This window comes from Temnothorax americanus, unplaced genomic scaffold, assembly GCF_048541705.1.
Source record: "Temnothorax americanus isolate GAGA-0224 unplaced genomic scaffold, ASM4854170v1 Scaffold10, whole genome shotgun sequence".
NCBI classification, from domain to species: Eukaryota; Metazoa; Arthropoda; class Insecta; order Hymenoptera; family Formicidae; genus Temnothorax; species Temnothorax americanus.
Genome location: NW_027509231.1, coordinates 1755892 through 1778110, shown reverse-complemented (window position 1 = coordinate 1778110; position 22219 = coordinate 1755892). Strand labels below are relative to the sequence as shown.

Below are 22219 nucleotides of genomic sequence, written 5' to 3'. Positions count from 1 at the left end.
GGATACTGATTTATTTTTATTTCACACAGGCATAATACATAAATTTACAATATGTAAATATTTTCTCCGGTCTTTCAGTCCATTGGATATGAAAACTATGAAGATATTTAAAAGCTGTAAATTTTAAAAGCATCGATAAACTTGCTTATTTTAATTTTATTCTACATCTTTCTCTTCTTTTTTCTTTCTTTGCTGTTTATTGAAACTTTAAAATTTAATTGATTACAACGTATTTTAATTTTTTAATATTCTATCTTATTTTTTTATGGTGTTTTTATTAACGTTTCTAAAAATCTTAACGTGTGCCAAAAAACGAGGATTTTAAAGTTATTTCTATAAAATTTTTTTTGACAGTTAACGCACTCGATAGTACGTCACGATACATGCAAAATCATGGCTGACGCAGTTTAATATTATTTTCTGCAAAATAAAGATTATAAAAAATAAAGAAGCGTGGCATACGTGTCTTGCGGATTTATCAGCAAAAGAGAAAGAACGACGTCAATTTGATGTTATAAAAATATCTTTTAAAATTTTTAATATATTGTTAATTTATTTTATAATTTTATATATAATATTATGTATTTTATAACATTTTAATATATTCAATTATTTTAACATTTTTTATGTTCTACATACATTTATATGTGCCAAATTTATTTAGACACATTTATATAATATCGTAAATGTTTGTGTAGGTACATACCGTACAAATATTTTATACTTATACGAAAAACTATTTCGTCGTATCATTAATTAATAGCACTGTCGATTTCATTTATTTGCGTAAGAATGGCGTTTATCCGTTTCCTTACATCTGGCGAAATGAATAAACCGCTTTCAGATATCTCCTTCAATTCTCGAATCTGCGTCGCGTTCTTTTCCTACAAAACAAATCGTGTAACAATTATAAGTGTGCTTTCGCGATTAATCGGGGGGGGGGGGGCGAGGGTTGAAATTGTTTACTTCCTGTTCCGCGATCATGGCCCTTACGCGGGTGAGCTTTTTTCCGTTGTCATTCGCTTGTCTTTTCAATCGCCCCAGCTCTTTCAACAATTCCCTCTTCTGCGTCGTCAGCTCGCTTATCCCCGCGCTAATCGTCTCGTTCGGATCTTCGTGACCACCCGATCTCTCTGCGCACGCATCGTAGTTCAGATTTATGTCTTTAAAACGCTCGTGAATATTCTCCTCCTCCCAGCGCACGTTGTCCATCACGAACTGCGCTTTCCGCTGCAGTTGTCTCACGTCGCAAATTTCCGTCTCTATGTTCTCGCACTCGTCGCGGTAGCTTTGCAACGTCGGCTTGTAACGATTGATCTCTCTCTCGATCTGACGAAGCTCGCTATTGAAATCGACACTGTCGATGTCCATTGCTCCGATCTCGCCAAACGCTACGTAAATCAGATTTCAATTTTTATTCGTGTTTTTTTTATCAAGCGCGACAAAATAAATTAAAAATTGGAAAATAAGAATAACTGAAAAAACAGCGAAATGAATAAAGCAATGAAGCTGATTAGGTTTTGCCAAAGTTTATAGCACCGAAGCGTTTTATTTGCGAAAAAGACTACTGATAAGACGATTACCATCGACACACCCTTCGAAATTCCGATTGAATTCATCGGCGTCCATCTCGGCGTTAATTGCTCGAAGGATTCAAAGCAAAGGTACCCGACAATATGGCGTTCGTAATGTCGGAACGGTTGGTTTTGCGAAAGCTTGGCGTGATTCGTACAAATTTCGCCGTGCGCTAACGCCCTCTTGGAAATATCGCGGCCGAAGTCGAAAGCATTAAGCCAACGGGACGGTAACGGGGAGGTGCATCTACCGCGCGTTCCGCGTTCCGGTGCTCCGACGTCAGAAATTACTCCGATAAATAGTACCTACATTATAAATAATTGCACGTGTAACAATTCTACATATTCTACTATATTCCATAAATTACGCAAAAGTTATTCCGATACGATACGTAATTCCGAACGCGTAGAACGGGCAGTTATCAACTTGAAGTTTGCCGCGCGTCTCGACAGTCTCGACGTTGCATTCACGAACTTGAATCCTCACAGAACGCGTCGCGGCGGATCGCGGAGTCGAATCGAGTCCGCGTCGCTCCGCGTATTTCTAGCGTTTGTTCGGGAGTAAATCTCGCGCGCGAAGTCGCGAAATCGCGAGTGTCGTGAAGCGTATTATTGTCGGACATTCGTAATTCGTCGGACACCGCGTACGATCGATACGATATCGCCGGTTTCGGAGTCGCCGGAGCTGCCTCAGTGAGCCCGGACGAGTCCATTGGAATCGTCCTCCATGTTCACATTTCCCACGGCGGCGCGGGGAAAGCGGAGAAACGAGCGCGCGATTATTGCCAGGTATATGTGCAAACGCATTATCGTTTGATCAATTAACCGGATTATCTATTATCTATTAATTCGCCGGTCTCATCTTCCCGACAATTCGTCGTTTCGTCAAATAATTTCTGATATTGCCAATAATTTATGATATATATTCATTACGACATTCTTAATTTCATCTCGTCGAATAGTGGTATCAATCGCGCTTTCCGCATCCATTTCCTTATTTCTTTTCCTGTATAATCATTAAGCTCGTTGAATCTAGATAACGCGAACCGACCGATAATTACCGCGATAACGGCGCCGGGCAAGATTCAAACGCGGCTAGGTAACATGGCGTCGATCGCGCCGCAGCGTTTCCCGCGTAAAACCAGCGCTGCGTCGCGATTGGCCGCGCTCGGCCAATGGCCCGGCGTCGCGCGCTCGGCGTCGCGAGATGGCGGCACCGTACGATCACGGATCACGGTGATCACAACGCACCCGCGATTCGCCATTGCGACGTGATTGCCCATCGAAGTTTCGTTTCGCGTTCGTGCGTGAGAAATCGTCCCGGTGCGTCCCACACGTCGGACTTCCCTGGCCGCGGCCTACGCAAGTGTCAAGTAAGTTGATAATGGCCTTCCGTCGCGTCGTACCCGCGCCGATCCGCTGCCGTCGCCGCCGGCTCGGAGATGCGGAGAGAGTCGCGCACGCTGTAGAGCCCGAGAAACGTCACGCGTCACGGAGGCGCGTCGCTGCGGAGGGATACGCCGCCGACTTGTCTTTTTTTCGTTTCCCGTGGGGGTTAATCCCGTAATTTCCGCCGCCCGCCCGGCCCGCCGTCGGCGGTCGAAACGTGTCGGATCGGTCTGTCTCTCCGTCGCGCGCGCGCTCGCGCTCGCGACCGATCGCGAGTCACCGACGATCCGCGACGTCCTCAAGCTTCTCTCCTTCTTTCTCTTTAACGCGTAATATTCCGAGCGCGTTTGTGCGCCGCCGAGAAGCGGTACGTGATCGCTTTTGGAGGTTATACGCCGCGGCAGCGCGACGCGACGCGGCGCGCCACGCCGCGTGAGCGGTCGCACGCGACCGTGGAAGCTCCGAGTCGATATCTCGGCATGTTTCATCATGTTTCAACGTTTTTCTCGGGCCGACGGTCTCGCCGTCGAAGATACGGTAATACTTACTCCGATGAAGCGCGGCGGCGGCGTCGGGGAAGCTCCGCCGTCGCGTCGCGCGCTGAAGAACCGCGAATAAATAAATAAAATGATCGGTCGATTATTCCGCGGCCGAATATAGCAACCGATTCTCGCCCCACGAAGATGAATGCTCCGTGTTCGGTTGAACCTTCGAACTTGCTTTCCCGCATCGTTTACATGGCGAGGTGGCAGGGGCACGCTGTACCTAATAATTCGTGGCGTAACGTATTGTTTATTCGCAACGAGAGCTCGATATCTGCGGCGGCCGTTATCTCGCGGCGATAAGCGCTCCGAAAGTCCGAATGACGTGCACGACTAACTACGCACGGAAGAATACATGGAGACCAAGTGGAGAACCGTGGAGAAATATATTTCCTCGGGATCCCCGCGTTGGAGAATCGCGAATTTTTTTTTTATATTGTGACAATGCTCAGATAATCTCGCGAGATGAAGTAGAATTGGGGGATCGCGTGATGCGACGCAGACGTATACTTATTCTGACAAAATGATTAGATGGAGAGATATTTCCTTTCGACAAATCCACGCGTGATTTGTCTCCGTCGAGGAGACGAGCGTTTGTCTCTCGCTAATGATGTCACCATATACGATATGCGCGCGCGCGAACAGGCGTAACGAATCATTAGTCTCGGCGATTCGGTGCCAATTCTGTTCGGTTTCCTAGAGGTTTCCTCTCGCTTGGAAGCGTGACGCTATTCCCGGCACGCTCGGACAGGACGTTCTATCGATAAATTTGTATCAAACGCACACATTTTTAAGTACGAGCTTGACGTCCATAACCGGGTAAACGATTTCGTAGAATCGATAGACAGGTTTTAAATCCGACGAAAAGTACCATTAATTTTTGGTCAAAAGAGTTTTGTTGATTTTGTACGATAATTTTCAAACGAGCCATTGAAAATCGCGAAAGGTCGTGGCATTTTGTGCCTGAAAATTTTACAAAGTTTCGAATAACGCTTAAAACCCCGCTTTATACTTGTACGTATGTATTGTACGCCGGTTGATATCAGGACACGCGTCGACGGCTGAAAATTCTCTGGGCAACAATTCTATTAATAGCTCGATCTGGAAGACATTTTTACCTCGCATGCAATCGCCGCATATGGCGAACCGGCGAACGACGTGCATTCTCGGCGATGTAACCCGAATTCCGTTATCAACTATTTCAAGATATCAGTTATGTTCACGATAATTATGCCACATTAATATGAACGACCGCTGGACTATAGACTCCGATCGAGTCGTGGCTTGCTCGCTCGTTCGCTCGACCTCGTGTCGAATGCAAATTATTACGCGTGAAAATTCAGCGATCGATGCCTGGACGATCGTACGAAATTCCTCGAGTTATCGAAGACGGATAATTAGACGAATCTTTCGAAACTGACTAATTTTTCAATTAATTCGGACTTGTCAAAATTCGTAGATAACTTACATCAGTTTGACGATATGTCTCGCCGACCTTTTTTTTTCAACTATTCCATTTAAAATTCCACGACTGGATAAAATGAAGGATCGCGGAGTACAACGGGACGGGAGCAGGTCCGAGAGACACGAGTCTCTTGCTTGTAGGCAGGGGGAGAGGGAGGACGGGAAAAGGGGTGAGGTGAAGAGACGGATAGTTTGGGCTAGGTCAAGCCGAGTTAGGTGGTCCCCGAGTGGCAATCGAGGGGATAAGGGTTCGGGGTGTAGCTCTGCCGTTTTCATCCAATTTCTCGACGGCGAGGCCGGTGGCTGGAGGACGGTTTGGGCAAGCGGGCAGGCGGGTGGGCGATGGTTCGCCCGAACGGGGGGGGTGGATTTCTCCCGGTCGTCCCTCCCGCCCTCCCTCCTTCCGCCGCTCGACACAATGGCACAACAAAGCGTTACCAGGGTAACTGGCCGGCGCGGCGGAGCGGTTGCCATCACAAAACTTTCCAACTTGTGATTGCAAACATTAACGTCGCCACGGCCGGCACACGCGCGCTGCCGTGCGGATTCACACGCACGACACGCCGTTCTCACACGCCCGTCCGGCACGCGAGCGCGCGTGCCTGGGACACGCACTTTGTTGTTTCCACTAAGTGCCGGGTGGAAAACAACGACGGCGGCATCGGCGGCGTCGGCGGCTGCGGCGCCGCGCACGGGAGGGAGAAGGGAGAGGACGTCGACGGTCGGTGCTTCTTTGTAAATCGTTATGGTTCAAGGTTTCTTTTTATTACCCGTTTTGCAGGTTGAATTTGTTTTCCCTCGCGGCGGGAGAAGGAAGTGTTTATAGACCTGGATGGCAGGTGCGCGCGGTACAAAGCTAACGTCAAATTTTTTCTACGTTAGAGCTTTCGTGCCGCGCGAGAGGGTATCTCGCGAGGGAGTAACGAGATACACCGACGTGTATCGATACCGCGGTTCGTCGGATTATATCGCCGCTATTGGAAACATTCGTACGTGCACGAACGCTCGTTTTAAGAACGTTCGGAGTAACGGGCATATAGAGATGTTATTTTTGCTTAACTCTATCTGTAACGTAAACGGAGACGGGGGAAACCGAGTTAACCGCGATTAGCCTTGACTAACGGCTGGGTAATTCGCTACATAACCCAAAGGCAGGGTTGAAGGCGCTAACGCTCCTAACCTAACCTAACCTTAAAATGAGCAAAACAAAAAAAAATTAACGGCTGGAGCGTAAAGTCGAGTGTTGTTACTTGAAACACGTAGGTACGCCGATTCTAGGTCTTGAGAAAACGCGCGGCGCGAGTTACAGTTAGCCTTGATTATTTCGCAGTCTCCAACGCGCGGGTTGGTCTCACGATTTATGCAAAGGGATCGACCGCCGCCGCCGCTGCCGCCGCCGCCGGTCAACCTTGATTACACTTTTATCACTTAAAACAGGTCCGGCACTTTCAGCGCGTAGCAGTCGGCGTAACACTGACATCGCGCGCGCGCGCGCGCGCGTAATAACACGTGTACGGCGGCGAATTGACCCAGTTGCGCGTAATTTTACAATCTAGCCTAGCAAGCTTGTGTTTTTATGTTAAACGGATCGTCGTAGGACGACGTCATTCGCGGCCGGCGTCGATTATTTCCCACGCGCGATGTAATCGATACAATATGGGAGCAGGAGGAGGAGGAAAGAGTTGGGAGGAAAGGAGAGGCAGGATAATGGATGTATTCGTATTATTTGCAATCGCAATTTGCAATGGAGCACTCGTGTCGGCTGAAGCCTTTAGGCGCTGCGGTATTTCGGGTCCTCCAGTATCTCGACGGTTCAATGGATATTAAATTGAATTAAAAGGCTGGGAAGGTGTATCCTGCATTACGGTCGGATTATTTATTTAGCGGATGTATACCGTACACAAACGCGCGGGACCGCCGCTCCGCACCGCGCGCGCCGGCGGATTAAGAGAAGAGACGAGGGAAGAAACGTCTCTCGCGGATATTTTAGCTTTTCGCGAAAAAAAGGCGGAAATTAATGGTTTATTTTATTCGCTGCGAAAGACTCCGCGACTCCAATGAAACGACGAGAAGTTCTGTTATCTCGCGCGCGATGGATGGCGAAACTCTTAATTAGATATCGGCAAAATAGAACTTCCCGCTCGCGTAGATCTCTCTCTCTCTCTCTCTCTCTCTCTCTCTCTCTCTCTCTCTCACGAGCGGAACGAGATGTTTTGTTTCCGTAACTAGCGAACTGTGTTTCGTCGAGCGATAAATTAACCATGTAATTCTCAACTCCCCCTCTCCTCTCCTTAGTTGATTACGTTCGATTTTCATTTCTCTCTGTCTCTATTTTTCTTAAAATGAGAGAATTATTTACTCGCTAATTGATTTAGTTTCGATGCGTCGCGGGACTTGTTATTCCGAATAACTGTAGCGTATTCAGTATAATACGTCTCTCCCTCCGATTCTTATTTACGATATCCGAGGTATTACTGAGGCAATTGCGGGAAATTAAAGTGGCGATAAATGTGGTAAAGCCAAGCCTACGACAGATTATATTTTATTTTTTCACTCGCTCGTGTCCGCAAAGTCATAAATAACCGGCTTTTAATTGAATTTTTCACACGGTGACAATTTGCGAATGCGCTCTTCGCAGACCGCGGTGGTAAAACGATAGGTACGTGTCATCGATTCGCACACTTTCGTCGCGTTCCAGTTAATCATCTGTTCCGAGGAAAACGAGCGGCTAAGGTAAAGTGAAATCGCTTTGTGCGAATGACACGGAGCTAAAATAGAATAGACTATGTAGTCAACCCGATAAGGTGTTACCTCGACAGCTGTTCAAATTACTCGCTTTATACATTTCGCTATTCCGTTTCCTCTTTGTCTCATCTCTTTTTTATTATTATTTTTATTTATTTATTTATTCGACATCTTCGCTTTTCGAGAGAGAGTCTCTCCTGATAAATAAGCAAATGCCTCGTCAGATCTCCGCAGAGATTGCGCAACATCTGTGAAGCATTACTTTACGTTCATTTCTATCCTATTTACAATTCCACTTGTAAGAATATTAATCAGCGTGCATCTATTTACAATGACAGGCAAGAATCCATTAATAGCACGGATCGTGATTGCACATCTATTCGCTGCGCACTATTTTGCGTCAGCGCGCGGCGCGGCCGAGCGATATTACCTCCCTATTTAGCTATTCATGTACGAGTCATTGAAAGTCAGAGTGGTTCAAATAATTCACATAATAATGACGCGCATTAATTAACGGTGATCGCTTTGTCTTTACTGTCAGAACTGTCATCCAAAGTCACTCGAAAATTTATTATCGAAAATACTCGCGCAGCAATAATTCGCGACATTTACGTTTCAATAGAGATTTTTTTTTAATAAACTAATTCCGCGACGCGACGATGTTCGTAATTAGTTCCGCGACGACACGCGGGAGGGTGGAATACGTCTCGAGAGGGATTGTCCAAGAGGATTGCGACAACGCCGACATTCCTCGTTGCGTCCCTCTATACTGCGGAGTTTCCCTTTTTGAATTTCGCCTCTTCTCACGTTCCTCTGCCTTCTCCTCCTTCTACTTAGCAGTCGTCCCGCCGACTCGTAGTCCTTGGGGCTCCGCATGCACTTTTACGACGGATGGAATGCAGCGGTTGTGCCGCCGTTGCCGCCGGTGTTGATCTATCTAGGTCCTCCTCGCGAGCGCGGCGAATCATGAAACATACACGCATACGCACACCGAGCGTGACACACGCGCCACGCGTGTGCGTAAGTTCTTCGTCGCTTTTTTTCCTTCTTCCTCGCGTTGCCGCCTGCCGCCGCTCTTATGGAATTCGCGAGGTTACGATATTATTCGCCCTGTTAATTCTTGCCTCTCGCTAGTTGCGACGTCGAATGGAATTTTTATCGACGTAGGGAGCACCACGCCACGCCGTTTTAATTGCGTCGCGTTTCCACTTTCAATCGCAATGTTTTCAAACGCCGTACGGCAGTCGGCGTCCTCAATCTATATGCCAATGCACGTCGCAGTCGTTCATACCTGCTCACATTTTTACGAGTTTTTATCTGTCGACGCGAAAGTCTTCGCGGGGCCTCTCATAAATGTTTAACAAAGCCGTTGTTAAATAAGCTACTGATTTTGTATCTCATTAATCATGACGTAAGTATGTACAAGCGAGGTATGAGTCAAGTGCGAATTGAAAAGGATTAGTTTGATGTATTGGCAGATGTTTTACAAGCGTGGGTAATACGAGAGCGTATAGATAATATTGATAGCGTACCGTGATTGCCGTGTTGCTTTGAAACAAAAATCGCCGTCACGTATAGGGATTAGCTGAGGGGATTTGAAAGCGGCGCGGCGTGTACGATTCGCGCGTGTGTCCGTCCGTCTGTCCGGATTAATACGCCCATGTGGGAGCGCGCTATTAAATCTGATCGTCGCCTCGCCGGCAAAAGAGATTTACTTACGATCCGACGTAATAACTGCAACGTCCAAGGTGCGCTTGGTGCACCGCGAAGAAATTGGTATCGATTCACAGCTAACGTAATTGGCAATCGGGTCCGTTACCGCTACCGCGAGTGCGTAAATATTATTCATTATCCTTATTTGCCTCATTATCGCCCCGTTATTTCTCCATTTCCCATCGTCGTAAAAACGCGCGGGCACGTTTGTGAGAAACCGGCATGCGAGATGTATATCGTTTTAAAGCGCTCACCGATTACGTAAGCAGTTAACCATTCGGGCAGGTAAGAGAACTCGAGACTCGGGAATCTCGAGGAAGATCGAGCATCAACGCCTAAGCGCGCGCGCTCTCTTTCTCTCTCTCTCGTCTCTCTTGTAACCGAACGTCGAGCCCCGCAACTCGCGTCGTCGGTTTACGTAACGAGTTCACGGCGGGCATACTACGCGGGTCGAATCGCCTGTATGCCAGGTGTTGTTGCTCAAGGTATCTTCTGGGAACTGCCTGTCAGACGATCCACGTGCAAATCGCGGTTAATGGGTGGTGCGATCGTAAAAAGTCGACGAGTGTCTTTTAGGCTTAATTTGAATTGATAGGCCAATTTGCCACTTCAAACGTGACGTCGGTCTACGGAAGCAGTTTTATATGTCTCGTCAGAAGTACGTGTCACTTTAGTCAAATATAATTATTTTTTTTCCTATTAATTGTTTAATGCCAATGAAGTTGAATCCCGGATCGATAACGTTTAGTACGCGTGCTGTAGTATTGGAAGCATGTTTCTTCGCAGGTTGTCAGGAGAGAATTTCTCGCTTCTATTGTCATTCCGATACACTTTAATTAAACGCTTCCGGTACTGGCGAACATCTGACCACGTTGTGTTTGAGGCTGATGAATGGAAATGTTTGGCCTTGGATAATTCGTGCAAATATATTCTCGGCTATAATTGCTTTTACGCATTATTAATTAATCAAAGTGATTTAAACGTAATCGAGATGACAATTAAGCGAGCGTGACACGGCTGTAATTTTTAATTGTACAGTTTTAATTGCACAACGGTTATTAAAAAGATGAATCGTTAAAAGAGTTAATCTAATAACTATATTAATCAAGAAAAGTAAAAGTTACTCTTGTTTTACGTGGAATTGATTTATCGAGAAATCTGAAGCTCTCGGGAATATTTTTCGGCTTTTTGTGCCTCGAATTCCACACGTGGGCGTTCAGTGTCTCACGGGCTTGTGATCACGATGCAAATGCGTCCGATGCGAAAGCCTGATCTGACGTGTTACACGACCTTGAACTTGGCACTGGGTGTCCCGTTTTGGAAACGCATCCTCCTCTCGCTTTTTGCACGTATGAAACTTTTGCTTTCACCTCTTCTTGCACCGGATTTTCGTTCACGTCCGTCTTAATGCACGCGATGCGAACCGAAGGAAAGGAGAGCGACGATCCGCCGCAATATCTTTTGACGCAGCTGTATACCGATAAACGAGAATAATATTTCTTCGCAGCGCGACAAACGTACATTAGCATGATACTTTCTTTATAAATTTAATAATAGAATCGTAGGGCACATTTCTCTAATTTGCGTTAGAACGCCAGCCAAAAGCTGATAATATAACGCGGCTGTGATACCTTCACTGATTTAATATCAATGGATAGTATTCGATTCACAAGTTAGCGTGGCAGCTGCGGCAGCAAGCGGTGCCAGAGGATTTCTCGGAGTACGACTCTCATTGTTCCGCGTGCGATCTTGGCACGGAAACCAAAAGCAATGCCGCGATAGGCGTGTCCAAAGTGGTCCAAATTCTTAGGATTGTACAAGACGCTCGAGCGCCGTTCATATCTTCATCGATGCGCCGCGAAATTTTGTATAAATTCCCGAACACACGTGCGCGTCTTTTTCTTTCTTAATTTCTTCATGAATACCGACTTACGTATAGTTTCGTTTCGACGATAATCAGAGCTTGTTTCCTAAATGTAGTTCGCGTGATCGCGTGTTATGTTGCTCCAAAGGAGTAATTAAATGGTCAACTCCCGTAGCTATATCTGATCAGGATTTGTCTCTGCTTTTAGATAAGCTGGATCGCTAGTATTAGTGGAATAGCACCATGGAGTAGCACCATCGTGTCGTAATATTCTGGAAAAAAAACTTTCCCTCTAAACGGCGTTCATTAAACACTTTTTATTTCAAAGGTTATCTCTCTTGAATGTAAATTATTTTATCTCGCAGCGCGGGACAAGCACAGATAAGAAGTTATATAGTGAAACTGGCGCTTCTTTCGTGACACTTTGTTAAAATAAAGTTGCGACAGATATTGTAAATAATTATTATCAATAATAATTATTATTAATAATTATGCATTATTTTCTAGTTGAACAATATTTTAACTCAATAATGTTTTTCATTCACGAAGTTTAAACTTCAAACGTTAACGAAGCGTTAACATAGCCAGACGGTACTATCTTATTGTCATGTCACATAGAATTACATAACTGCAGAGTGAGTATATATATACAACCGGTATGGGAATATATATAACGGGCGCTAGAGTGTACTCGATAGCGCGGTTCCACAATTTCTATCGAAATGCCAAAGTTAATCGATGAGAATGAGATTGCGAGAGTATACACCCGCGCATATATGAGGACGCTTCGTATCCTCCAGTTATTTTAGCGCTGTTTGCTCTTTTGCCAACTTTACACGTCTTTAAATATAGCGTTTCGATTACCATGTTCTCTCTGTAATGTTCTTTGTAATGTTCACGATTCGGCCGATAGTCGTGTATACGCTCCGTGCGCATGAATTTAACAACGAACGGGATTCAACAACCGCGGCGCACTCGTGAGAACAAAATGATCACGCTGTATTCATTGTACTTCTTACTTCGGATAGAGAAAGGCGAAAAGTTAGACGGGCTTTAGTTATACGAGACGAGAGATTATATATTGACGGACAAGCACGAATCGTAAAGAATTATGTAACTCAAGTTGAGAAACTCCTTATCTACGATGTCTGTAAATTAAATTGTAAAGTCCCGAGAGGGCGATTAGTCCTGAATTAAAAATGAATCGAATTACGGGAGGAGCGAATCGAAGTGGAATTCTTCGCTGGGAATGGATCCGCACTCGGCGAAGGGTTAAATTCCCCAGCCCCTCTTTTCGTAGCTTGATCGCACTTGAATAGTCCGGTAGGATATCAGAAGAGAAAAGTATTCTGATTTCTTGCAATGATTCTTCCTTTCCCATCGTCTCTCTTTTCTTCTTCTCGTTTTTTCTCGTTTTTCTCCTTTCCTTGTTATCGATCCGAGTCTACGAATCTGCGAGAGAAAAAGATGTGTCCCATGCATATATTTCAACCCTTAAGTGCGCAGCTTTGCATATATGCAAAGCGACTTTTTGACGCTCCGTGCACTCCCTCTTATGAAATGAAGTTCGAACTGAAAACGCACAGCTTTGCACATCTGTAAAGGGCCTCTAGTCCTTTTTTTCTTCCTGGATGGGAAGGCCCAGAAGATTATTATTTATTAAAAAAATACTCAAAATGCTACGAAAAATTATTTTTACGGGGTTAATCTAATACTTTACTAATTTTTGCAATATCCATTCTTATGTCCACTCTTATGATGCGGGAAATTATATTTTTTAATGTTCCTGATTTATGTACAAAAGCACAGATAATCCTCGATTATTTGCCATAATTTCTGTTTTTATAACTATATAGGTATTCGTATATATTTTAGATATCTACGTGAGGCCGCGGATCATAAATCGCTTTTGGTTTATTGAGCGATAAAATAAAAAAATTCGATTTAATTTAATCGCAGTGTAATATTCGCGGTTTAGCAGCAGCGAGATCTCAGGACGAAGATAGCGCCGAGGGTCGAGGGACGAAATCGCGCGCGTCGGTTCCGCATTGCGGTCCACCGTTTACGCGCGATCTTCCATTGGGTCCGCTCGTTTTCGTTTTTCTTATTGCGTGCTTCGCTAAGACTTTCACGAGCCTTTGACGAGTAAGTATTCCCCTTCTCGAAGGGGCTCGAGCGGGAATAGTTCGCGGTGGAAGATAGAGCCGTTCGTGAATTATTAAGGGTGACGTGTGCGACTCGCTGCCAGCAACGTATGGGGAAGCATCGTCACGGTCATGTGCCGGGGATCCGCAACGTTCAATGTTACATCCAATAGTCAGTTCCGCGACGGACAAATAGAATTTAAAATTTCCTTGCGTACTCACTTCCATGCAAGTTAGCGCATTGTAAAGGATGAGGAAAACTATTTTTAAATCTGTAGAAAGAAAAATTATCTTTCTCTCAGTGTGCTCGTCTCTCTTTGTAGAACCTTGAAAAATGGAATAATTCGACACTATATACACGATTGATAAGATATTAAATTAAACGATTAGTAAAATATTATTTTGTATATTATATATTATTTTCTTCGAAATACTTCCGATTCGGGTGACATCAACGCACGGGCATATCCCGCGCGCATATCTCGCGCTTGCGTCGCGCATCGGCGAGCAGTTTTATACATATAGAAGCAGTTTTAAGTTGGGCGAGTCATACGGTTTCAGGCCATCCTCCACTTATATCGTCTCTAATTGCGACGCTCATTAACACACTAATAATCGCACGTCCTTGTTAAAATTTTTTACAACAGCAGTGGCGTATGCTGAACTAATTTCTAGCTGAGAAAAACTACCAAAGATATAGAAATGCTGTAATATATATGGAAAAATCTGATTTTTATTACCGGCTTTGCCGCATTATTGGCTGAAATGGGTCGGGGATGCGTAAACAGTGGTAACGTTTTGAATTTTACGGTTGAACCGAAAAAGCTTAAATTCATTTACGATCTAATGAGTACATCATGAGTACATCGTCCCACTAAGCTCGCCTTCGCCGCTCCCACGCGATGCGTCCAGCTCGATGCGTCCAGCTAATTACATTACATCGGCCGCCTACGTGAACCTTGCGTTTGCGAGACGAAACTACAGTGCGGCGCGCGGCGGCTAGTAATTAGGAGTTCCATTTGAAACAAAAGCTCCCTCCGATCGCGGGAATACTCTGGAAACAAGACGGTTAATAATTTACATTCGTCGAAATCGGGCGTTTTTCATTGCCCCCGTCGATCGATCGTCGTATACGCCCGCTGCGCTTGACGTAACACTCCTCTCTCTAAATTACATTGTATCCTTCCTACACGTAACGCGTCGTCCTCTACCTGCGCGTTTAATTTATTATGTGCAACAGCGAGATCACGTGATTTGCAACCGTGTCCGTGTCGCGGCGTGGGAAACGCGTTTCCGTCGAGTAGATCGACTTTTTAGCGGATCTTTTTTTTTTTTTCTACGCCGTCTACACCGACGTCGGCGCCGACGCGACAGCGCAGCGGTGGCCGTACTCACGATTACCTGAAAATATTCTCTCATAAATTTTCAAGCGGCTTGAATCCTTTCTCGGGTCGAGTGTGTCGCTCGCGAGCCACGTCCTTTGGCAGTAAGTAAATTACTTTGACGGTAAGACTCGCGGCGGCGTTGCAATAGGTAGCGGATGAGCCACGCGCTAAAACGACCCAACGACGCAGGACGCAGTAATCCCGCATTAAACGTTGCGCATTTCGCTCGGACGAGAGAGACGCATTAATTTCTTTTAAAATAAAGAAATAAAGTGAACGACACACGAGGCGGCGAGCCGTGTCTCTAAATCGTGACCGGCATACACGCAATAACGTATAATTGTCTGCCCTTATCCTACGGTATTATTTTCTCGCGTATATACGACAATTACATAATTTCACGCATCTGTTGTGTCGCGCTTCGTTGAACATTTACACCCGCTATATGTTTCCATGACGAGCGATGAGAAATATTCTAATTGATAAATACGAAAAACGTAAAGCGAAATTTACTGTTTCGCCGTAAAAGGAGAGACACTTAGGATGATTCAAAGTGATTATCTGTCGTCTCTAATATTTTTCCCCCTCGCAGATTTTTTTGCGCCTCGTGGTGCGCTCGACTCGGCGAGGAGGATTTTGTGCTGCGTGACACGAACTTAAAGCCGCGGATATGGATGCAAGAGAGCGGTGGAGGAGGAGGAGGAGGAGGAGGAGGAGGGGAAGGGGGCGAGGGAGAGCTCGGATAGGACTGTGGGAGGGTGAAAAGAGGAGGAATATCAAATGTGCTAGGACAGATGCATGGTCCCACAGTAGTTTGCCATTCTTGCCGGTTTCGCTCTTTCCAATACTTGTGTTCCCTCTAAACGTTTTCTCCTCTCCCCGTATTCCTCCTCTTACAATCGCCTCCCCCTTCTAGTCGTTCTCTCTATCCAGCTAGGCCTCTGCCTTCGGTGCTGTCTCCTTCTTATCGTGCGTTTCTCGCGCCTACCTCCCTCGCGAAGCCCTCTCGATCGGCCGTTTTTTTTCTCTTTCTCGCGTAATTATAGTTTCCACTGTTGCATGCACGGACACATATAGTCCATAGCTTGGGGATACTTTTTTTACGACGTTTGCGACGTGGAAAAGTTCACGTTTCAAGAACGCGCGTTTTATTGTCCGTTTTATTTACTTCGCTAGAAATTAATACGATTATGCATCTTCTTTGAATTTTTTAAAGGGAGCAAAATTGAATTTAGGAAATACGCGTATTTAATTTTTTTGCACTGCGAGGTTAAATAAACATAATTAGTTTAAACTATAAATGATAATCGTATGCAGCTGAGATCATCATGCTCGTTTCGTTGGAAATAACTTTCTTTAAAAATAACGAGATTTTGAGATAATGAGATCCGTAGGTATTTTTGTAAAATGGCGAAGCTCTCACGAGTCTATTACTGTTCCACAAAGCACCTCGCCTCTTTGGTATGAGGAAAGGAAGGAAGGAAGCAAGCTCGATTTAGTTAGGGCTCAAAATCCGGCTTAATGATTATGACGGGATGGGATACGATCGCTCATACTCCGGGTCTTCAGAATTTATCCTTTGTGGATAATCCGGATTTAAATATTGAACTTGGGCTAGCTTCTTCCGTTTCGCTCGCGTTTACCACCCAGCATGAATTTCCACACGTTGATCTTATAACATCTCTCTTTTCACGTTGGCTTACATTAGTCAAATATTTGCTTCTTTAATGTTTCATATTGGCACAGAAAAAGAGGCAGATTTTATCGCGGAAGTTAACGGAAAAGTCCTTAAATTCGACTTAGGGAAAAGTACCTCAACTTACATTCTTTTCTTAGAAGCTGCTCTGGATTAAGTACAAAATTAGTTACATATTTTACCAAGTTTCCTTTAACAGAGATCTATGTTAAGGTTAAGGTAAAGTTTCGTGATATTTGGTTATAATTTTTAAATAATTGCATAATGAAAACGTACGCCACATCTCAATTCTCTTTGCGAAAGATTAGCCCCGGCAGATTATGGCTCGTGATTTAAGTCGACGATACATCGCCGTGGACGACGATCTTATTTGCGCGAATTTAGATTTATACGGCAGATTTCCGTAAAGTATCGGCACCGTCAGCCGAAAGGACTGACCTTTATTATACCCGCCGAGGCAATTTAGGTGGAGAATAAGCCGCCTCTCGCTTTTCGAGGTGAGAGATTGCGACGGAAACTGGGACGGGCTATCTGCTTTTCCGAAGCGATAAGTCATGCATTTGTAACGAAACAGCAACCGAGTGTTCCGGCAAACGAGACGGAGAAATATCTTCATTCCTCTCGAAGCCTCTCTCTTACCTACTGGCGCTTTCCCGCGGGACCTTTGCAGAGGAATAAACATTTGAAATTCTTTCTCACCGTCCTCCGTTCCTCCGTTCCGTTGGTACCTTTCGGTGCCGCGGATTCGATCGAAATCCACTTAACTTGCCGTCGTGGTGCGGATTCGATCCCCGAGATTCGTTGTTCGGCCTGATACGCGCGGCCGAGGGAGAGAAAGAAGGCAAGAGGGTGGCGGTAATGGTCGTGGCGGTGGTGGCGTGTACGTGTGTCCGCGTGCACGTGTGCGGGCGCTTTCGACGGGCACGGTGAGAGTCGACGTGCCGGGGGTGGAGTGGCGATTAATTATGCAGAAAAGCTGCGATCGATGGAGGAACGAACGTGCACCCTTAAAATATTGATACCACGAACGGTCTCTACTACCATAACCGCTCTCTCTACTATTCTCTACCCTCGATCTAACAACCGCCGAGGCCGCGGACTCGCAGCGAGGGGGCTATGCGCCGCTTTCGCAGACTCTCTCGATTGTTTTATACCTGTAATATCGAATCCACCCGAGTGAAAAGTAATATTCGCCTCGGGTAGTAAGCGGGCGTTCGGAAACCGTCATCTGCTTGCTTTCCGTATTTTATACATGTGCATATACCTTATTATTACAGCGGTAGTTGTGTTTTGTTTCGTGATATCAGGCGCAGACGCTTTAAATCTTCATATACGTACGAGGAAATCCCCCCGTTGAATTTGAACGCGATTGCCGAGTAAGCGTCGCCTATCCCACGGGTAACCTTATCTATCTCGAAGAATCTACCGTAACTAAAAAGAAAAAAAAAGAAAGAAAAACAATTACTCGCGACTGCGGCTTCGATTGCGTAAGAATCTAGTAATTCGACATCGGAATCTTTCATTTCTCTTTATTATTACTATTTTTTATTATTATTGTTATTATTATTTGGATGACGAGTCGAGAATTAGCCACAGCTTTTTTTCGCTCGGTACAACCGCAACTAATAACGGTCGCCGGGATAATGTGGAAAGCACAGAGACAGTATCTTTTACGCCACCTCTCCCTCTCTCTCCCCTCCTCTCTCCCCGCGACGACGCTAATTGTCCCCGCCGTGAAGTATCCTGAGAGAATTTCCTCTTATATTTCGCGAGAGAAGAGTTAATAGAAAAGTTCCGTCCGCGCGCGCGCGCGCGCGGGCGAGATTTCCGCCGCGGAACTTCCAAGTTCGTCAATGCCGCGGCACGCCGACGCTGCCGCACGGGGGAACGGGGGAGATCTTGGAGGGAGGGGGACAGGCATTTTCACACTTTCCTTCCCCGAAGTTGGAGAAACTCGCCACGAGGAAAGCCCGAAGCCGAGCCTCCCGCATTTTCCGCGGTACATTGAGCGGAACGCCAAGTTCTCACGGTTATATATCGTTCCAATCAAAGGAGAGGCGATGCAAATTTCATTCATCTTGAAAGGAATTATATTTTTGTTGGTTATCACTGTTTTTACAATACCTCTGACGTTTTCGTGTAATGCAAGAGTAATATTTGAACACCACTGAATCATGACAAAAAAGTAGCGTTGATAGTGTCGCAAAAGTCAATACTGATAAGTAAATTTTATATTTATCGGAAAGCTGCTTCTCGGGGGCTATAACGATGCTGACGAAACGTAAACAACATTACAGAAAATTCGCAGGCATCGATTTCTAACTTCCGGGTCACGTTTCTGCAATATAATAAAGCGATAAATCGGTGACGGTAAATGGCTCGCCAAGCTGTTGATCAAGTAGGAAACACGAACATTATAATTACATCGTATTTGAAAATAAAAATTGCGTTGAATCTTGTCTACTCTTTTATAAACATGACGTTTTCTTCTTTCTCGAAATCGTGTATATCGATCGTATCTCGTACGTATTTATATCGTATCGGCACGAAAATAAACCCGAGAATTGGCACGATTCAATGACGAGCGCGTGCCAGAAATATTGGGCGGGACCGACTAGAAGATCTCGGCCTCTAAATCCTACCGTAACTTCCAAGCTACACTTTTTAACGAATAACGAATTTGAATGCGTCGGATTCGCTGGATAAGTCACTCACTTCTCAGTCGCATATTACGCGATACACGATATACGATTTACTTTATGCACACTTTCGCAAGCGCGCGTTCCCGGAGACCGCAAACGTAGTGAATATAACTCGCCCGAGCACTTTTGATGTAAACTTGTAATAGAATTATTTTCGCGGCTCCAACGTGTATACCGGTGTATTGAGATATGACTCAAGGTTGAAAGGGTTAATTACGACAACCCGTCGTATCTGTTTACGAAGAAAGAGAAACTGTTGGCGAACCGGTGGCAATAAATTCCTCGAGAATGGAGGTTTCGCGGTAAAAACGCGCCTCCGCCCGAGGAGGACTCCTCGCGAAAGTAGCTCGCGCGAAATGATCCGCAAGGAACGAAGAAACCGCGCGGTTACCGCCATTTGATCGTGAACGATGGGAGCGTTTTCGCGTGGATCGCCCGGTCGCACGATGGTGAAGACCATTGTCCTCGCGCCGGAGCCGGTTTCGAAAGCTAGAAAAAATCGTCGCCGATACGAGGGCACGAGAGTGGGGCGGAGAGGGAGAGGAGGAGAGAGATGGAAAGAAACAGTCCTCGCGGTTGCAATGTACTCGCCTTCTTCGTACCTGGATGAAAACGATCCGAGGAATCTTTCTCACGACCCGGAGGCATCCTGGGACCGCGGTGTCGAAGGACTGCGAGTTAAATGAAAGGGAACGAGACCGGCGATAGGCGGCTATCCTTCTTCGCTCGCTCCGGCGCTCTCTGGACATTCCACTCGTTTATTACGACGCTGTTTACTCGATAGTCCCATTTTCGGCCTGATGTATATATCCGATTCTTCCCTCAGACGTCAGACGCGGAGAACAAACGTCGATCGTCGCGTAACCATTAATCTGGAGACGTTAATCAGGAATTTTAAGAAATTAACGCATCGACAAGCGAGCGATTCTTTTTCAGTCTCGAGAAACTTGATCGCAGTTGTGATATCAATTTCACCAGGTTCGTCGTCGCCGGTTTCGTTTATGTTCTTCATCGCGATAACTGAGTCCGTCGCGCGTGCTCCTTCCTTTTTTGTCATGGCACAGTCACGAGGTCTGCCACGTGCTTTTTCGCAGGAAAAAGACCGAGTTGCATCATCGTTTTCTCCTGTGGATAACGATAAATTCTCTTTCCGCGCTTTCTGGCTTTCTTCCTTCGCGTCTTCTTGCCGCTCTCTCACGTATACTCTCCCTTTCCCTACGAAGTCGCTCGTGATTTCCGTTCATTCACCCTTTCCGGTCATCACCCTCACTTCGCGCGCTGCCTCCACTGATCCCACATTGTTGTCTCTTCGTTCTCTTCGCAATTCACTTCCGCGACTTCTTCTCAGGATCGTTTACCGCGCAGCATCCACCTCCTAATAAATATATATAAAGATGAATTTCTCTTTTTTTTTTAAATAAAAAGTTCAAGAAAAAAAAACGAGAATGATAATGTAGCATGTATAAATAAAAATGCACTTTTTAATGAGTGGAAGCCTTTATAAGCGCGCAACACGTAACTACAATTCACACATTTATACCAATATACTTTGTATTTCTTGAACCCGTTTACAATTGTCAACTTTCCTACGATTGCGCTGCAAAATTTTAACAAGCTCCGACAATTTTATCGCCAGTTCCAACTTTCGCAATTACGCTTTCTCCGAGGGTGGTGCGTAAAGTGATTTCACTGATAGCTTCGCAGAAAGATGCGTTGCACTCGCAAATAAGAAACATGAAAATCCTTAGGCTCCACGAAGGATTTATCGCCGGCCGACTCCATGCAGAAAATAATGCATCGCGTAATTTGCCGAGTTTGCCGTGCCGCGTTTAGAAACGTTTTCACAGTCGGTCGTTCGTCATCGTCAAAGTGAATCTCGCCTTAGTGCCTGTAATACCGTGATTCGCGTGATGCCTTAATTTTGTTTTTATAATCCGATCGGGCGTCGCGCCGCTAACTCGATAAGTGTCATCGTTAACATCGGTACACATGGGGCTTATTTCTAGAGGAAAGGTTGATTAAACTTTAATGGATCATCACATTTCTATATTAGATAAACGTTAATAATATTTATGATATATCCTGATAAAAAATAAATGTGTGTATCGTTTAGGTTTGTTTTTACGTAACGCTCAAATTTTACTCGAGCTTAGTTTGAATCGAGTTCGGATGCTCGAGAGTCCGATACAAAAATAGAACGTCTGGAAATTGATATTATTTTAGGACAAGAAATTCGAAGCAGCTTCGTTTCGGACGGGCAGACATTTGTCATATTTTATTAGGTTGGGCAAGATACGCGATCGTGTGGGCTTAATTGACAAACGACATTGGCGAACTCGTTCGCATTGTGCAGGACAACAAGGTTGGCGTGTCGAGTAATACGGTTTCCTCTTAAAAAACAAGGCGAACCAATCGAACCAGTTTCCGCGGAACGAGCAACGTGCACGATATTATCTAATTTCTGAATTATTTATCACACGTCGCCTTTCTTCCACTGGATCGTGTGCCGCTTTCGCATTTCGGTATCGATTGTTAGAAACGAATATTTAATTATCTCATGATTCGTCATCTTTCTGCCGCAATATTTGCTGTGCTTATCAGTTGAATTTGAATTCCGATTAAACATTGCACAGCCTGAGAATTTTGACAGGTTAAAATGATATACAGTATCACGTGATGACTTTTATTAAAAATATTTTTTTTGTCAAATAATATTTATTAACAAACTCTTGTAAAAATATAATACTGACTTTCGCGTTCAGTTATTTCGGAGTGAATTTTTTTTTAATTTATGAGGTTTTTTGACGGGCGGACTGTGACATATCGCATCGCGTTTGCGGGAAAACCGCCGCGTCGGATGTCTCTCACATCCGCGTTCATGTCGTCGTACAGGAATTGAGTGTACGAGAAGGACCGAGGGATCGATAACGCGGATAATCGAACGTCGAACGGGGACATGCCTGGTTTGCCCCTCCCCGCCCGCGCCCACGCCACGAGCATT

At 45.2% G+C, this 22219-nt stretch overlaps 2 protein-coding genes across 9 annotated transcripts in view; one reads left to right on the top strand and one right to left on the bottom strand.

The window, feature by feature from the left end:
* Window positions 1–193: 193 nt before the first annotated feature.
* Window positions 194–9726, bottom strand: LOC143899831 (uncharacterized). 5 transcript variants are annotated; one of them, XM_077410513.1, is made up of 3 exons: window positions 9434–9726; window positions 967–1391; window positions 194–884 (listed from the first exon to the last, which is right to left on the bottom strand). In XM_077410513.1, the coding sequence occupies exons 1-3, from the start codon at window positions 9579–9581 to the stop codon at window positions 753–755; spliced, it is 705 nt and encodes a 234-aa protein (XP_077266639.1). In that variant the 5' UTR covers window positions 9582–9726; the 3' UTR covers window positions 194–752. The 5 variants fall into 5 exon arrangements, with proteins under 5 accessions (XP_077266639.1, XP_077266673.1, XP_077266654.1 ...); XM_077410547.1 differs by lacking the exon at window positions 9434–9726 and adding an exon at window positions 4974–5084; XM_077410528.1 differs by lacking the exon at window positions 9434–9726 and adding an exon at window positions 4624–4967.
* Window positions 1874–22219, top strand: part of Hnrnp-k (Heterogeneous nuclear ribonucleoprotein K) — an 85047-nt gene continuing 64701 nt past the window's right edge. Inside the window, exon 1 of one of the 4 annotated variants that reach the window (XM_077410465.1) lies at window positions 1874–2363. The gene's annotated coding sequence lies outside the window, so the exon portion shown is untranslated. Of the gene's footprint in view, window positions 2364–2809; window positions 2948–22219 lie in introns of those variants that run through there. The other 3 variants (XM_077410447.1, XM_077410484.1, XM_077410456.1) reach the window with 3 other exon arrangements.

Coding starts and splice junctions, on each gene's coding strand:
- LOC143899831 (XM_077410513.1), bottom strand. CDS start 9,581: ATGAGGCAAATAAGGATAATGAATAATATTTACGCACTCGCGGTAGCG. Junction 1,392..9,433: donor TGCAGTTATTACGTCGGATC/GTAAGTAAATCT, acceptor TGATTTACGTAG/CGTTTGGCGAGATCGGAGCA. Junction 885..966: donor CCATGATCGCGGAACAGGAA/GTAAACAATTTC, acceptor TTTGTTTTGTAG/GAAAAGAACGCGACGCAGAT.